This window comes from Mirounga angustirostris, unplaced genomic scaffold (genome assembly GCF_029215605.1).
Source record: "Mirounga angustirostris isolate CCGP_5_RB_7025 unplaced genomic scaffold, mMirAng1.0.hap1 SCAF_3, whole genome shotgun sequence".
In the NCBI taxonomy this organism is placed as follows: Eukaryota; Metazoa; Chordata; class Mammalia; order Carnivora; family Phocidae; genus Mirounga; species Mirounga angustirostris.
This window is the reverse complement of record NW_026991711.1, coordinates 92,790,399-92,808,418: the sequence shown is the minus strand read 5'-3', so window position 1 is coordinate 92,808,418 and position 18,020 is coordinate 92,790,399. Positions and strand designations below refer to the sequence as shown.

Sequence of the window (18,020 nt, the reverse complement as noted above, 5' to 3'; positions counted from 1 at the left end):
CATATGATTTAAATAGGTCATAGTCATACAGGGAAAACGTTAAAAAAATTTTGCTCGCAATCCATCACCTACTCTCACGGTCCTACACACTTTTATTTCCCGTGTGCTTTTCGCAAATATGAATGCATTGTTTTTCCTGTTTCTTCACGAAATTGCAATCTCGCTACAGTTTTCTGCACCTGGCTTTTCACGCATACGCTTCAGCATTAAAGCATTTCTCCCCACCGCCCCTTCCCGCTCAGCATAACACAAATGCGTAAGCTAAGAGCCGCGCTCGCTCGCACCACCTCCAAGCCCGCCCCGCCCCCTCAGGCCCACGTGCCCCGAGGGACCCTCCTCCCCACTTCGCGGGCTGTTCCCCGCGATGCCTGTCCGAAAAGTCCCCAGCTGGAAGCCCCACCCACTGCTCTCTGCCCCGCTCCCTGGGCACGCGCCTCGGCTCCGCGCGCGCGGCCCGGAAGCGTCGGGAGGCATATCAGGCAGCACGGCGGACAGCCCGGTATCCTGCGCGCCGCGGACCTCGGAGGACCCCAGCGACGTCCGTAGGGCAGGGCCCGGTGGACGCGGCGGCGGCGGCGGGCGTTGCGACTGACTGCGCTGGTGGTCTCTGAAACGCTCTTCCGCGGCCACACTCGCCGCACTGGCTGATTGTTGTGCAGCCGGCGCCATGTCTGTGAGCGAGATCTTCGTGGAGCTGCAGGGCTTTTTGGCTGCCGAGCAGGACATCCGAGAGGCGAGCCCCCTCTCCTCCCCTCCCCTTTCCCTTTCCTTGCTTGCTGGGCCACATCGCTCGGCCCTCCTCTGTCGCTCTGTCTCGAGCGGTGGGGAAGCCTCCGGGGGTGGGTTGCTTCCCCACTTGTTTCAGTTTGGGGCATGTTCCTCCCCCACCCGCGATTCTGCTACCTTGTCCTGATTCTGTGTTCGAGTCTCGGCTCCTCAGCATCGCCAATCTCGTTTGAGTGTCAGTCTTTCTCCTTTTCGGCGCTTGTTTCTGTCGAAGGCTCAGCGCTTGGGACTCAAGACAACACGCATCTCACGTGTTTGTTGTTGTTGGCTTAAGAGCACGTGTGGCCTCTTCTCTTTAAAACTCTCCTATGGCTTTTTATTCCACATAGAATATTAATCCGGGCTCTGCTATGGCCCACAGGTGTCTCCTCCCCTAACCCCATCTCATTTTACGCCATCTTCCGTTGTGTATTATGTTCAGTTTACTTCTCTTTCATTCCTCCAGTTCCGCAGATAGTTTCTTGCCTCAGGACTTATACATGTACTGTCTGCTTTTCCTGGAATTCGCATCTTTCCTTTCTTTTCCTGGTTATCTCGTATTCATATCCTTGATCTCACAGTCTGAATGATCCTTTTCCTGTCGTGTTTTTTAGTAGCGCATTCACATTAAAAACATTTGTGCGATCCGTATTTTTTAAACGCCTGTCTCCCCCCATTATGCTCTAAACTGAGAGATGGAAAGGACTGTCTAGTTGGGTACTCAGTATTTACACAATGCTTCGCACATAAGTATGCTCAGTGAATATTTGTAAAATGATTGAGAACTACCCAGTCTTTGTATTGCATTGCATTTTTCTTTTTACAAATTACATTCAGATACTTTATCTCCTTTAATATTTATAGTGTTTCAGTGGGATATTTGGGTTGGGTGGCAATTATCCTTTGAAGGATACATGAGAGATCTCAGGCTTTTTAATAACGTCTTGAAGCTCTCACAGAGGAAGGAAGTGGCAAAGTCAGGATTCAAACCTGGATATTTTCTGCACCGGTTCAGTCCTTGTAAAGATTGTCAGAGTTTTGCATGTGTGTGAAGGTGTCGTAGATATTTAATCTATGCTATCTGGTTTATTTGGCTTGAGGTTCTGATAATAATTATGAGTTTATCTGTTACTTTGATTTTTAATCTCTCTAGGAAATCCGAAAAGTTGTACAGAGTTTAGAACAAACAGCTCGAGAGATCTTAACTCTACTGCAAGGGGTCCATCAGGGTGCTGGTTTTCAGGACAGTAAGTTCTTTTGATTTTGAAGGGTTTTTTTAAGATCCAGTTTATCAGTCATTTAAAAGAGTTATTTAAAGAGTTAAAGAGTTAATTTCCATTTAGAAAACATTTCAAGTCTGTGTCATTTTATTAAGAACAATGTCCCTCATGTTGTGTGGTGAGTAAAAATTGGAGAAGTGGGTGAGTTGAGCATTTTATATGGTTACAGAATTCTGTTTGTTATGGTTGAGCTTCCACTTTCACATAGTAATGTGATAACGTAATTATAATGTGGTAATTGTAATAGTTTTGTACTCTCTTGTGTATCTAGCTTTCATTTGGCTCTCTTCCTTTTAAACCCAGTCTTTCATTCATTGAATATAGTTTAATATGCATTTGTAGATAAGAAATGGCCAGTGTAAAATGTTCCTATTGTGTTTACAGTCAGCCCCTTGAATGGAGATCAGATATGATAAGTTTAAACATGGAACCTTCATTGTAAGATACAGCCAGCACAACTGAAAGAGCTGAAATATATTTTCAGTCAGAGAATGATACCATATTGTAATGTAGAAGGGTCAGAGGCAAGTCCTTTTTCTCAGTGGTATGGAATTGGTCAGTCAGATTGAGAATATTTTTTTTTTTTTTTTAAAGATTTTATTTATTTATTTGACAGAGAGACACAGCGAGAGAGGGAACACAAGCAGGGGCAGAGGGAAAGGGAGAAGCAGGCTTCCCGCCGAGCAGGGAGCCCGATGCGGGGCTCGATCCCAGGACCCTGGGATCATGACCTGAGCCGAAGGCAGACGCTTAACGACTGAGCCACCCAGGCGCCCCAGATTGAGAATATTTGATAAAGCTTCTTTTTGACCAAATATGGGAGCTAGAAGCTGTCCAAATAAGGCGTCCTTTAAGGACTGACTAGGAATAGCAGCTGGTACATGGTCCTTTAAGGATGACATTATTTAGGACAGCTTACTGACTTGTCTGCTAAAGTATTCCCTTTTAGCAAATTTTTGTCTATTTTTCAGTGTTGGTAAATCAGTAGGGAAACTAAAGATGAAATTTTGAGAGCCAGGTTGAAAAGTAGAGATGCATACCCTGCATTTGGTCATGAAATTTTTTTTTTTAAAGTTGATTTATTTTCAGATAGACTGCATAGATTATTAAGGAAGAACTGTATTTGAAATTTGATAAATCTTTCATTATTACTATGTTTGATTATCTTTTTGTGATCAGTTCCAAAGAGGTGTTTGAAAGCTCGAGAACATTTTGGTACAGTTAAAACACATTTAACATCTTTGAAGACCAAGTTCCCTGCTGAACAGTATTACAGGTTTGTAAGAAAAATCGCTTTATTTTGTAATGTTACGTAAAAGTAAAGGCAGGAGAAAAATTGTATATACTGAATGATTGCTTAGAACCAGGTAAAAACTTCTCTATGTGAAAGAAACAATGAAAAAGAGCCAAACTATTAATAGTGGTGGTGTTTTAATAGTGACAAATTTGGTGATTTTATTTTTTTCCTCCCTTTGAGAATTTTCCTAAGAAACATGTATAATTTTTGCAATGAAAAAGGAATGAAAATGAAAATATTCGTTGTATGAAGATCAACGAAAGATTATCTTTTTTAGTATATTTAAGTTACTTGTGAAATTGGGTGAACCATATCTATCTGTTAAAGTTACGGGATTAAGTGGCAGTATATACATGAATTGAGTATTATCTCAGAGTTTGAGTTTTACTGCCGAATAACGTATTTAATGTTTTATGCTGTGTCTTGTTGAATTTATAGCGTCATTAATTTTAAGAGTCACCATTATTTTATGTATCACTAGGGAAGAAAATTTTGTTGCCAATCATAATTGTGAAATTTATAGATTGTAAAATGCATCCTAATTTCACAATTGTTAGACTGGAAGAAGCTGCAACTGGGTACTGATGAAATATGTGAATAAGAACCTAAAATCTTTACTTGTGTTTGTTTTCCTAGTGAAAAACATGTTTTCTAGTGAAAAAGATGGTCTGTTAAGACATGTGGGCAAAAACCAGAACATGTATGTGGGAAGTGGATAATATAACTTTACAGGATAGTTTAAGGCAGGGGTTGGCAAACTATCTGTGGCCTGCTGCTTCTGGAAGCTAAGAACTGCTTATATTTTAAAAGGTTGTTAAAAAAACCAAAAAACAAAGAACAAAAAACCCAAACCAAAAACACCCAAATAAAAATATGTGACAGAGACTGGAGGTGGTTCACAAAGCCTAAAATATTACTATCTGACCCTTCACAGAAAAGGTTTGCTGACCCCTGCTGTAAGGTAATAATAGATGTATAGAGACGTTGAACAATAGAATTGACAGGATCTTGAGAGATCGTGTAGTTTGGAGGTCACACAGAGGCTGACCTCTGAGTGATTTGGCTCTTAGAAGGTTTTGTTTGACTTGAATCGTATTGAAAATTTTTTTTTGAATTTGCCATATTTGAAATTCAGGAGGCATAACAACACTTAATATTTGGGGTTATAAAATTTTCTATTCCTTTTTTTGTGCCTCTAGCTCAGTTTAATTGCAGTATCCTGAAAGTTAAAAGTCTGTTGGTTTAGTAATTGCAAATGGTAGTTATTTCTTACATGTGTGAATCAGATTTTCTTGATACGCCACACTCAAATCAAAATGTGAGAGTAAGTTAAGTGTTGAGGCTGATGTACCGTTGCAGTTCTCATCAATCTGTACTTGCCAATTTTAATTTTTCTGAGAGCAGTATCATTGTTCTTACTGATTAAACTTCTAAAATACCGTTGTTCTTGTCATCCCTAATCTTAAATTGTAAATATTTTTATATTCATTAAAGTTGGATCATGTTTCTCATTTATTAAACTTCTCATAAGTAATTGTTACAAATTTGAACTTGTAAAACTTACACTGTCTCCATCTGATATATTTAAGTGTCGTAGTCTTACACATTTTATATGTTGGGGTTTCACATAGATTTGATTTGAAAAAGCGTTCTATTTCTAAAATGTTGGACTGCGATTGTACTAAACTTATCTTTTTTAAGGCCCCTAATCCCTCAACCTAAATGAGCTTATATCCATGCAGATTTCATGAGCACTGGAGGTTTGTGTTGCAGCGTTTGGTCTTCTTGGCTGCATTTGTTGTGTACTTGGAATCAGAAACACTAGTGACTCGAGAAGCGGTTACAGAAATTCTTGGCAGTAAGTGTCTTCATTAGCGTTGGTCTGCAGAATCAGGCATGGTAGCTTAATTTTTGCTTGGGTGGGGAGCTGTTGCTTGTACTTTCTATTTGTTAAATGAGAACTAAATGGGAAACTAATGACTTGGAAACACAAAACGTAAAAATATGTGGTGGCAAGCTTGGTTTTTGTACTCGAGTGTTTCTTTTAGTTCGTAAAATTTAGTTTTTAAAAAATCTAGGCCCACAGAAAGTTGAAAGAATAGTACAGTGAACACCTGTTTACACCCCACTTAGATTTTCTGCTGCTGCTTATTTTTTTAAAGATATTTTTTATTTATTTATTTGACAGAGAGAGAGCACAAGTAGGCAGAGCGGCAGGCAGAGGGAAAGGGAGAAGCAGGCTCTCTGCTGAGCAGGGAGCCCGATGCGGGGCTCGATCCCAGGACCGTGGGATCATGACCTGAGCTGAAGGCAGCCGCTTAACCGACTGAGCCACCCAGGCGCCCCTCTGCTTATTCTTTTGCCATATCTTTCGGTCTGTTCACTTTGTGTGCACGTGTGCATATACCATGTGAAAACCACGTGTAGTATCACGGCTTCCTTAAATGCTGCAGCATGCATTGTCCAAAAACAAAGATGTTCTCTGATACAACTAGGTAACATTCTTGGGGGTGGTACTTTTTTAGAGAAGAATAAAAGGAAAAATTGCAGGCTAAAAAGCTCAAAAGTCCACAGTGAGGCCTAGTTGCCAAAAGTCTGAATCCATTAAAAACACAATTGTAAAAGATTCTTTTTCTTTTTCTTTTCCTTTTGTTGAGAGAAATTATATGTGTGCATATATATATATGTAGATACAGTATTTTACATTTTTAGGTTCAGGTTCTGTTCACATCATGACTTTATTTTTACTTTGGTATATTTTTTAGTTGAGCCAGATCGGGAGAAAGGATTTCATCTGGATGTAGAAGATTATCTCTCAGGAGTTCTAATTCTTGCCAGTGAATTGGTAAGAAGTTTAGTGGTTTGCCATTTGCTTTTTTTTTTTAATATTTTATTTTATTTTTAAGTAGGCTCCATGCCCGCCATGGGGCTTGAACTCACGACCCGAAGACCAAGAGTCACATGCTCCACCAGCTGAGCCAGCCAGGCACCCCTGCCATTTGCTTTTTGATCTTCCCACTTCACTGTCAGTTTTTAAAATGGGTACAATAATTCAGGAAGTCTTTTCTAAGCCCTCTGTTGACCACCACTTCGTCGTCGTACACAGTGTGTGTTATGTTTTGCTAGTCGTCAGAGAAAGGCCAGTTCAGACAGTGAGCTAGCTGTGCATACTTACCAATGTGTGAATTTTTAAAAGATGGTAATACTAATACCTCTTCCTTTTAAAGTATTGGCAAGAGGTAGATGTTCTTAGTAACTGTGTCAATACATATACTTGCTTTGGAGAACAATTTAACTGTGTAACTATATATTATTTTTGGCCCGTATTCTTTTAATGTCTCTCTGGAGAAATTGTCCTATGAAAATAATTCTAAAGAACAAAAAAGGCTGTTATAAAGGTGTCCACTGTAGCCTTTGTTCGTATTGATGAAAACTGTAGACCAGGGAAACTCCAACAGAAAGGGAATGATTTCTTGTCATGAGGTAATTTTGTAATATTAAACATTGTCAAAATGTAATTATTAAAAGACCATGTAGAAAAGTTGCGTGGCCTTTGAGGGTCTTTTAGTTGTGATTGGGAGGAAGATGTGCTGAAGAGTCCTGTTGTGACATATCCGCGTTTGCCTTCCCTCGTGTAGTCGAGGCTGTCTGTCAACAGTGTGACTGCCGGAGACTATTCCCGGCCCCTCCACATCTCCACCTTCATCAATGAGCTGGATTCCGGCTTCCGCCTTCTCAACCTGAAAAACGACTCCCTGAGGAAGCGCTATGACGGCTTGAAGTACGATGTGAAGAAAGTAGAGGAGGTGGTCTATGATCTCTCCATCCGGGGCTTCAATAAGGAGACTGCGGCAGCTTGTGCAGAGAAATAGGAGGCTCTCCTGGTGCCTGGCCCTGCTGACCTCAGTGGTTGCTGGGGAGGGTGAGCCCAGCGCCTCTCAAGGTAGTTAGGACTGCCCCGCCCCATTGCTAAACACCGCGCTTTCTTTTCTTAACCAGTGTGTGGTGTAAGTATCAAAATCGAAACACTTTTTTGGGGGTAAAAAGATAGCCTTTACAAGGACAGATTTTTCTTTGTTGTTTCAGTGAATTTGCTCTGTAATTCCGTGTATTTCAGTTCTGTCAGAAAGTATAAATGTCAGTCTCTTGGTAAAGTCCTTTTCTTGCTTACCCTGATACTGTTGACGTACTGATTGAGAAGTTTATTGTCTTGTGTTTCTTCCAGAAGTGATCCTAGGTGTTTTCTATATCCAGATTAGCCATCCATACCCAGGTGTAGCCTGGATACAGTATAAAAATAGGTAATTTAAAAGGATGGTTGCCAAGCAAATGACAACTTATTTTATATTTCCCTTCCTTATTTTAAGCCTCGTGAGTAAATCAGGTGTTGAAATTTTTGCAAGGGAGTTACAGCCCCAGGGTCTCTCTCACTGCCATCAAAATATAAAAGATGAAATTGCAAAGTCAAGTTCAATAGATTATTTTGGGACGTTTTTGTATTAGGGGATTAACATCTTATCATTTAGCTCTGTTTACCAGGTGGAGAGTAGGGCTTAGTGTTTTACAACACCTCTGTTTTCTGACGTTGCCTTAACATTCTGCTCTTGCAGCAACTTAAAAATCGTTTTCACACACATCTTAAACTAACACTTCATATAATATATTTTTAAGCTATGAAACCTTTTTCCTAGCAGCCAGCTAGACTGTCTGGTCTGAGACTGTAAAGCCACCCAGTCAAGTTAATTAGCAATACCCTGACTGGTATGTTCAGAGAGAAAAAAGCTGTGCTCTGTCTGGAAAAAAGAGAAAACCTTGGATTCAAAAAGAAGATCTGATTTGGTAATGTTTTTTAGAGTAAGCAGTTTCAGGTTGTTGGCAGCTATCCCAACAGTCAGGTTTTAGATTTACAGTTTTGGGCAAGTCACATGGACCTTGTTGGCACCCACCTCCCCCTCCTTGTTTTCAGGTAGTGCTAAGAATACTTGCCACGTAATTTCTGCTGTTGAAATGATTTAAAATGGTGACTTAACCCACAGGTTTTGGAGCTCACTGAAAGGAAGGTGCTAGTGTTTCCAGAATAATAGGAGGTATTTGGAACCATCCTCTCATGCTTGATCCCTGGTTAGGCTTTCCGTTTGTGCAGTAGAATATTTGGCATTGCTGTCAGAGCCGTGATCAGGCCAAGTTAAGGACTGACCAAATTTTCCATCCTGAGGAAAAAAGTAGAAACAAAGCATAAGTTGCTTTGCATTTTTGGGTTTTAGAACAATTTTCTTGACTGCTTTTTCTTCAGGAGAGTTTGTAGAAAGAAGAAAGGTGCTCAGGTGTTTGAAGTGCCTTGGGCGGTCATCTGAAATGTGCAGGAATAGCGCTGCCTGGGTTGAGCACAAAAGGCTTCTAACTACATGATCAAACATTTGCAGTAAGTTTGGTAATAGTTTTCTTCTATGTGGAGAATCTCAAGGTGTTTTGAGGCTGAAGATGACCGGGGGTGATAAGCACATACTGCTGTTTAATAGTTAAAATTATCAAAAGACACCAACCACTCAAGAGTTAAATTAAAAGTATTGTAATTGAACATACTGAAAAGCCTCGGCTCTGGTTTTTTAGTACACCAGAATCTTCTTTTCAATTTGAGAGAATTGAGCAGCTTAGAGTAGAGATGAATTAGTGGATGTTTTCTTTATAAATTTATTTATAAGAAGAGAACCCATAAATACTTCATAAGATTTGCCCTGTCTTAAACTTGAATAATAATATTGGTAACGGTTAAGAGAATTTAATAAAGAACGAAAGCTTCTTTGGCATTGTTCTGAGTCCTTTACTTAAACAAGTGGCTGAAGAGATGAGGTGGATCTGCAGGATGCCGCTGGCATAGTTCGTACCGTGTACTCTGAAATCGTGGCTTTCTTGTGTGTTTTTTTTTTTTAAGATTTTTATTTTAATTTATTTGAGAGAAAGAGACAGCATGAGCAGGGGAGAGGAGGCAGAGGGAGAGGGAGAAGCAGGCTCCCCACTGAGCAGGGAGCCCAACGTGGGGCTCGATCCCAGGACTCTGGGATCATGACCTTAGCTGGAGGCAGCTGCCTAACTGAATGAGCCACCCAGGCGCCCAGCTTTCTTGGTTCTTGGTCTGGATGAGACTGTATTCTTCAGGTGGAGCGTCATTGTGTGCCTGACACCAAGCCTGAAATAATTTTTTTTTTTTTTTTTTTTAGTATTCACTGTAATAAACATTAAACAAATAAAAAACACCCCTCCCCTCCAAACAACAGTAACAAACATTTAAGGGGGGGTTGCAATTGACTGGACTGGAGGTTTGAATGAGCAGGAGGTTAGGGAGAGTAGAGGAGGGCATCTAGCTTAACTGTCAGGTTTCTGGTCTGGAAGACTTAAGTCGAGTTAGGTGCTGTTAGCTCAGGTAGGGTGTGTAGGAGGACTCTTGGTTGTATTGGGTTCATGATGCTTGTAGAGCACGAGCAGGACTTTGGGCATGAGGGAAGCCAGGAGCCAGCCTGGGATTGCTTTGGGTAGTGTTAGTGTTTATGTGGTAGATGGGTCAGGAGAGCGGGTAGGATAAGAACAGTAATGAGGTGAGGACAAAACCCTGGTTCACAGCAGGGTTTAGTGAGTCGGGCAGAGGAAGAGACCATGAGGAAATGGAGAAAAGGTTAGAGAGACTGACAGAGCAACAAGAGTGGCTTATCACAGAAGCCAAGGGAATAAAGAGGGGCTAGAAGGCTTTTCAGGGGTAAGAGATTTAAAATACATTACTTTCACAGTCTGAGAGTCTTGTGACTGTCAGGCGAGGCTAGGTTATGCTGTGCTAGCAACCCCCCAAACTCCTAGGCATAGTATAGAGTTTGTTTTTCACTCGCACTGAATCCTTTGCAGGTTAGCTGGGGGATGTGTTCCTGTTGTCCTCATGTAGCTGGCAGGAGCCACCCACTGGACCATTGCTAGTTGCTGGGGGAGGAGGGAATTGGTTGTGGAGGGTTGTACACAAACACGTTCTGGTTTCCAAGTGACCTGTCACTTCCTCTCATAGTTTATTGGTTAGAACTGGATACCTTCCCCTGCTAAACACCAAGGGGGCCAGGAAGTGAAGACCCACCTTGCAGGATGGGAGTTGGCAGACGGAGGGTCAGACAAACTAAATGTTGAAAGTCGTGGGCAATGTGTAGTTCTTTTGGTTAAGTGAATAGTAGTATTTCTGGTCCCACATAAACTTCACTGGGCTTGGGAGGGAGAGGAATTGTACGCCAGGGCCACTGTTACATGTTGGATGACAAGAAGAGGGTGGAGCCATCCGTAGTTGTCCCCTCTGCTGTGGAACGCTGTTTCCGGTTTGAAAGAGATTTCTCTGGTGTGTGTGCATTTGCGTCGGTTCGTGTGAGTGTTAAAGCCAACATTCGGTGAGCTCTTGCATGTTCTAAGCACCGGGCTAAACCTTTTATCCAGACCCATCTGATTTCATCCCCATATAACTGTGAGGTGGCTGTCACTGTTTTCCCCATTTTAGACTGGAAGCAGGCTTAGAGAGGTCCTGAGTTCACAGTTATGAAGTGGAGGAGCTGTGATTTGAATTCACTTACTCTGCCTCTGCATCCGCATACACCGTTTCCTCAGTGATGCTTTTGGTGGCCTCACTCTATAGCCTGACTTGACAAAACCCAAATCCACCAACAGTTATGAACACAGTGTATGTGTAGCTTTGGGTGAGGGGCAGTTTGTGTTAACAATTAGCTTAAAAAATTGAGTCGGAAACTAGGTCTGTGTCCTCAAGATGTTTAGGGTCTAGTTGCAGGGGAGAAGGTGGTGAGAAGATACAGATAAGAGACTAAATATTCAACTGATACTTGAGCGCCTACTGTAATTTTTTGGAATTTTTTTTTTCAGTTTCATTGAAGTACATTTTATAAATGAAATTGACTCAAACCAAGTGATGTAATTTATAAAGTAGTGCAGCAATCATCATCTATCAATTTTAAAACCTTTTTTTATCATCCAGAAAGATCCCAGCCCCAGGCTACTACTAGTCATAAATTTGCATTTTCAGGATATTTCATATAATGAAATCATATAAAATGTGGTCTTTTGTGTCTTACCACGTAGCATAATGTTTTTAAGGTTTATCCATGCCACAGCATGTGTTGGTAGTTTGTTCCTTATGCCTGAGTGGTAATCCTTTGTATGGGTATTCCATATTTAACCACTCATCAGATGAGGAAGGTTTAAGTTTTATAATGTTGCTTTGAGCATCCTTGTGCAAGTCTATGAGTGGGCTTTTCCATTTCTTTTGCATAGATACTTAGGAGTCTATGGTAAAAATGATGATTTTTGTGTTTAGCTTTTGACGAGACTGTCAACCTGTTTTCCCTTCAGCAATCTATAAGTTCCTTACTACAAGTTAAAATTCAGGTATCAGGCAAGATGTTACACAACATCATTGCTAAATAATTTGTGAACAATTGCTGTAGGAATTTAGGTAAAATCTGAACCGGTTCATGAAAGAGGTAGGATTTAGATAAGCATGGAACTAAGAGGAGATCATTTCTGGGGGGACAGAATTGAAAACAGCAGAAATGGTAGAAGCATACCTTGGAAATACCATGGATTCAATTCCAGACCACTGCAATAAAGCAGATATTGCAATAAAGCAGATATCGCAATAAAGCAAGTCAAGTGAATTTTTTGCTGGTGCCTATAAAAGTTACGTTTGTGCTGTACTGTAGTCTTATTAAGTCTGCAATGTCTAAAAAAAAAATACGTACCTTAATTAAAAAATACTTTGAGTTGTGATCATTGAACACAGATCACCATAACAAATATGAAAAAGTTTGAAATATTGTGAGACTTACCAGAACGTGACAGATAGGAAGTGAGCAAATGCTGTTGGGAAAATGGGGTCAACAGACTTTCTCGACACAGGGTTGCCACAAAACCTTCAGTCTGTAAAAAATGCAGTATCTGCGCAGTGCAGTTAAGACGAGGTATGCCTGTGTTAATTGAATGGGGATGGGGATGTCACACACTTGACTGCAGAACAGTCTGGTGATATTGGACTGTTAGGTTTAGAAAAGCCTGAATTGAGAGGTTGAGGAGTTTGGACTTTGAATGATAGGCATTGGGGGGCCATATGGTTTTTTCCTTTTTTTTAAGCAGGGAGGGAGCATCTTTGGAGTCGAACAGCCGCAGTTTTGAATCCTGGTTGTCATGTTACCATTAGAAGAGACCAAAGGCAGGGAGACCTGTGAGGAGGCGCTTGCTGTCTCTGAGGTTGTAAAGGTCAGCTTGGGTGGCTGGTGGTGGGCCTGACCGGATGCAGGTGCAGTGCACCGTAAAGGAAGAAGGAGTCAGCTTGGGGTTGGTGGAGAGCGGGGGATGCTGTGGACTGAACGTGTGTGTCCCTTCACATTTATACAGTGAAGCCTAATCCCCGATTGGTTGGTATTGGGTGTGGGGCCTCTGGGAGGTGATTAGGTCGTGAGGGTGGAGCCCTCATGAATGGGATTAGTGCCTGAATGAAAGGGACTCAGCTTCTTGGTGCCTCCACCACAGGAGGACAGAACCAGGAGACGTGGTCTGTGAGCCAGGAAGCGGGCCCTCACTAGCCACCGAATCAGCTGACCCCTTGATCGACTTGATCACAGATTTCTTGCGTAAGCCACCCTGTCAGTCAGTGGTGGTTTTGTTACAGCAGCCTGAACGTACTAAGACAAGGGAAGAGCAATTGAGGAGAATCAGAGATGACTGAGCTGAAAAAATACACGTAGGAAAGTGGGAGCTAGTTTCTGGGGGAAGATGAGAAGGTCAGTGTGGTAGGTATTGAGTTTACTGTGATGGGGAGATGTTGCACAGGTGGCCGTGCTTTTTGGGGTAGAATTTAGGGCCCTAAGTGGAGCTGAGGGAGTCTTAGAGGTTGGGTAGAGTGGATCTCTGGCTCTGGTTGCGGGGGAGCTTCTGGAGGTAGGGAGAGGTCTGGACAATAATCAGGCCAGGGAGCCCCTGGAGGTCGTTGAAGACAATGAGGAGAAGAAGGGAGAGGAGTGAGCCAGAGGCTCTTGTCATTCTCTCTAGGTCAGGTCGGTCCCAAGCAGGAGTGGGGACCGATAGGAAAGTGATATATGTACAGTGATCTCTCCCATTGCCATAGAAATCCTTTACTTACCATAAAGACTTAAAGGCTTTTGACTGAAGGAAAATAAACCTATGAAAATATGTGGAACCCCCAGAGAAGAAAGTTGGGTTTGTTATTTTGTGATTTTGTTTTTTTCCTTATTTACCCTGTTTCTTAAATCAGTTACTCACGATCATCTGGTATCATTTAATATTAATTAACATTTACACACAGCCATCTGCTCTGGCTGGAGTTCTGCGTTCATCCATTTTAGCTGTGTGTTTCAGTGACAGAATGCTGGCCTTGCTATCTGGATGTACCAGCTGGACCTGCCAGTGAGACCAGTTCAGAAGTCAGGAGGGGACTTTAGCTTCCTTTGCCATGTCCCCATTGTCAAACCTTCCACTAATGAAGTTTTTGCTCACGTTGGCAATTGAAGTGAAGCCAGAGCATTTTTCTCAGTCGTGAGATACAAAGGGCAGGGTGTTTGTTTTACTTTTTGGGGGGAAGACTGCAAGATCATTTTAATCATTAAGGGGTTGTTTGGGGAGGAGAGTACGTGGATTGGCCCTTCTACTTTGGTAAGACGTTAATTAGACCCAGAACTGACACAACTAAGATAAAGATAAAGACCCATAATCAGTGTTAAAAAAAGACCAACATCAGTAAACTTTAAGGCTTTCTTTGCACCCAGAAGTTAATTTTTATTTCTTTTATTTATTTATTTCTTTTTTTTTTAAAAAGATTTTATTTATTTGAGAGAAAGAATGAGAGAGAGAGCATAAGAGGGGGGAGGGTCAGAGGGAGAAGCAGACTCCCTGCTGATCAGGGAGCCCGATGCGGGACTTGATCCAGGGACTCCAGGATCATGACCTGAGCCGAAGGCAGTCACTTAACCAGCGGAGCCGCCCAGGTGCCCGAAAAGTTAATTTCTAAATCCCCAATAGGAAGAACAAAGGATCAAAGGGATGGCCCTAGGTTCTCTTCTTGAGAGAAGAAGAACCTGTGGCTAGCAGAACTTGGCTATCAGTCTTTTGGGGACTAGTCTTGGGGGGTGGACATTAATAGGGAACAACATGAGTCCAACAGGGTTGGGTGGCTTAGTGAGCCTTTCCATGCCTCACCTACCATCCCGCCTGTCACAGGACGGCTCAGAACTTCATCTTTTTTTTTTTTTTTTTTTGAGGTGGGGGAGGGGCAGTGGGTGAGGGAGACAGAATCTTAAGCAGGCTCCATGCCCAGTGTGAAGCCCTGTGTGGGGTTCAATCTTAAAATCCCAAGATCATGAGCCGAAATCAAGAGTCAGACACTTTATTGACTGAACCACCCAGACACCCCATGACGTCATCTTGTCTAACAAAACCGGCCAAATGGGCAGCTGGGTTGGGCTGTGGCCTGTCTTGTGTCATCAAACAAGTCAATGTTTCCTTAAACTGAAAACAGCCTGGAAATATGAATATTTCCAAAATACCCTCACTGAGGAAAACAAAAGGAAGTAAGAGCTGACTGCAGAAGAACTTTGACTTTGATCCTCACGTATTTTGTACACATTGGAAAGGAGGAATAGGTGATACCGCCTAGTGTTCAATCAAAGGTATGATAGGGGTTGTGGGGACACTTTGGGGAATATGTAAACGTGCATACCGTTGCTTTATGACCCAATTTATACAGTTTTCTCTTTGGAGACTTGTGTTACTTTTGTGATTACAAGAGAATTAAGTAAACATTGTGGTAAATTGGGAAATGACAAAAAAACTCTTAAAGGTGCCTATGTATTTTCTGCATTGTTGTTTATCCTAAATATACTATTGACTTTCAAAACTCGCTCTTGAGGTATTTGTGGATTCTGCTGTTAACTTTTGATCAGAAGTACTATCACTTAGCTAATGGCTGTGTGAGTGTCTGTTCATTGTCCTGGCTCCTTTCACAGAGAGGTACAGATGGGTATCTTCTCCCCAGGCTCTCTCCAGCTTCCTCTGTCCTTCAGCAGCGCCTTTTACATTGCTGGCATCGAAGCAAACATACTGTAATTGGCTTTTATAATTTTATAATTGGATTTTTTTTTTAAAGATTTTATTTATTTATTTGAGAGAATGAGAGACAGAGAGCATGAGAGGGAAGAGGGTCAGAGGGAGAAGCAGACCCCCAGCTGAGCAGGGAGCCCGATGTGGGACTCGATCCCGGGACTCCAGGATCATGACCTGAGCCGAAGGCAGTCGCTTAACCAACTGAGCCACCCAGGCGCCCCATAATTGGATCTTATAATTTCCTATGAAGTTAGAAAATAATTTTTGTCACCTTTTGCTTTGTCATAGTATTTTTACATTTCATTACAAGCCTCTGACTTTCGGAGCTGTCCTGACACATTCTGTGTGACAACCCAGGAGGCCAGAACAAATGGAGGAGGAGGTGTTCCCAGGGGTTTCCCTTCTTTCTTCCTTAGCCTGTCTTCTCTGGGCCGCCATCTTGCACTCAAGCTGATGCACTTGTGCTCTAGCCTTGAATTCTGATCACCACTTGGTGCTTCACTGCTTTGGAAAACAACCTGGAAGTTCCTCAAGAAATTAAACCTAGAGGTACCATATGACTGAGCATTTCCATGACTAGATATATACTTGAGAGCTGAAAACTCTCCATACGAGTCTGTACAAAGACCTGTGCACTGATATTCATAGCAGCATTATTCATAATGGCCTAAGAGTGGAGACCATCTAATTGTCCATCAACTAGTGAATGGATAACAAAAAGGTATTTCCTCACAATGGAATGTTATTTGGCAATAAGGAATGAAGTACAGATATGTGCCACAGCATGGATGAACCACGGAAACATGCTAAGTGAAAGAAGCCAGTCACAAAAGACCACATGCTGTTTGATTGCACTTACATGAAAGTCCAGACTAGGGAAGTCTATGGTGACAGTAGATTAGCGGTTGCTGTGGGACAGGGGGAGGGGAGAGCGGGAAGTGACTGCTAATGGGTATGGAGTTCCTCTCTGGTGAGAGGAACACATTCTGGAAGCGGTTAATGGTGATGGTTGTATAACCTTGTGAATATACTAAATAGCAGTGAACTGTACTCAAATGGATGAGTTTTGTAGTATGCAAATTATATCTTAATAAAAAGCCAGAACTGATCTTGCCATTTATCTTCACAAATTGCTGCTTGTGGTTTCTGTCGGTGGCACTGTGGGGGGAGCACCAAATGCCAGGCGCCATGCGGGGGGCTCACATGAAATATTTCATTTAATCTGCCCAGCAGTGTGTGTGTTGGCCATTTGTCTCCACTTACAGAGAAGAGACTGCAATTTGGACCACAGGGGGGCCTGCTTGCTGTCCTCCAGCCCGTCTGTGGTTCCCACCCAGCTCAAGCCTGACCGGCCCCAAGCCCCAAGTTCTGCCTCGGGGCCACTGAGGCCCAGCACATGGGAGCCAACTTTGGCTCTTCTCCCTCATCTCTCCACCTGCTCCTGAGTAGAGTTTATTTCCTCCGTGCCTCTTGTGCCTTTTTTCTACTGGCTACACCACATTCCTAGATCAGAATGCCATCACTTGTTGCCAGGCCTGTTCCAAGAGCCCATGAGTCTCCTGTCTTCCAAACTGTCATGCCTCTAATCTACCCAGTGCCCTGCTGCCACAACATTGTGAAGTCTGGTTCTTCAAGTCTGATCACGTGCCTGCTCTAAAACAATGGCTGCCTGTGTCCCGGTGGATTGAGGGCACACTCAGGCTGCGGTCCGTGGCTTTGACAGTGGTGCTCCCTGCCTGCTCGTCCACTCCTCCCTGCACATCCCAGAACACTGCTCACTGTGCTTCCAGGAGCATGGCCACAGCGGGCTGGAATTCACAAAGGCTGACCACTCAGGAGAGAAGCATACCCTGACGACTCAAAGGGGCAACATTCAGAGGCCTTTAGGGTTCCTCAGCCTGTGTTAGGAACAGAAGAGCAGTGATTTTCAACTGGGGGCAGTGTTGTCCGTTAGGGGACTTCTGCAATGTCTGGAAACATTAAAAAAAATTTTTTTTTTTTTTAATTACAACTTGGGGTGTGCTCGCTTCGGCAGCACATATACTAATTACAACTTGGGGAAAGGACTACTGGCATCTAGTGGGTAGAAGCCAGGGATGCTGCCAAACATCCTGTCATGCACAGGACAGCCCACAGCAAAGAACTATCAAGTCCTAAATGTCAGGAGCGCCAAGGTTGAGAAACTAATGAGCTAAAACAAATAATTTGACTCTTGAAACGCAGTAAAGAATAAATGAAAATACTAAGTGATTTCAGATGTGTAATAAAGATTCTTGCATATTGGCAAGTGCAACACAGGAAGGCCACGTCGAGATGTGGGGCTCAGAGGGTGAGTTTGATCACCAGCTAAGCACGTGATGCCCACTTCCAGGCCCTGCCCCAGCGCCGTGGTGCCTGACACTTCCCTGCATCATAGCTTGTAGTGCGTTGAGTTAGGATTGTGTTGTACTTGCCCGTTTACTTGTCCGCGTTCTCCACTAGATCTGAGTTCTTTAGGGGCAGGCTTGCCGTCTTGCTCATCATTGAATGCC

At 42.6% G+C, this 18,020-nt stretch overlaps 1 protein-coding gene across 3 annotated transcripts in view; it reads left to right on the top strand.

Moving 5' to 3' along the window:
• The first annotated feature begins 515 nt into the window (after positions 1–515).
• The window catches only part of TSN (translin), a 48,915-nt gene continuing 31,410 nt past the window's right edge, over positions 516–18,020 (top strand). The window contains exons 1-6 of one of the 3 annotated variants that reach the window (XR_010410105.1): positions 519–733; positions 1,919–2,012; positions 3,225–3,321; positions 5,085–5,200; positions 6,108–6,187; positions 6,981–7,285. Coding sequence is in view for 2 of the 3 variants with exons in the window: in XM_045869032.3 (XP_045724988.1) it covers positions 668–733; positions 1,919–2,012; positions 3,225–3,321; positions 5,085–5,200; positions 6,108–6,187; positions 6,981–7,214 (687 nt within the window). In the remaining variant the exon portion in view is untranslated. Of the gene's footprint in view, positions 734–1,918; positions 2,013–3,224; positions 3,322–5,084; positions 5,201–6,107; positions 6,188–6,980; positions 9,150–18,020 lie in introns of those variants that run through there. The other 2 variants (XM_045869032.3, XM_045869033.3) reach the window with 2 other exon arrangements.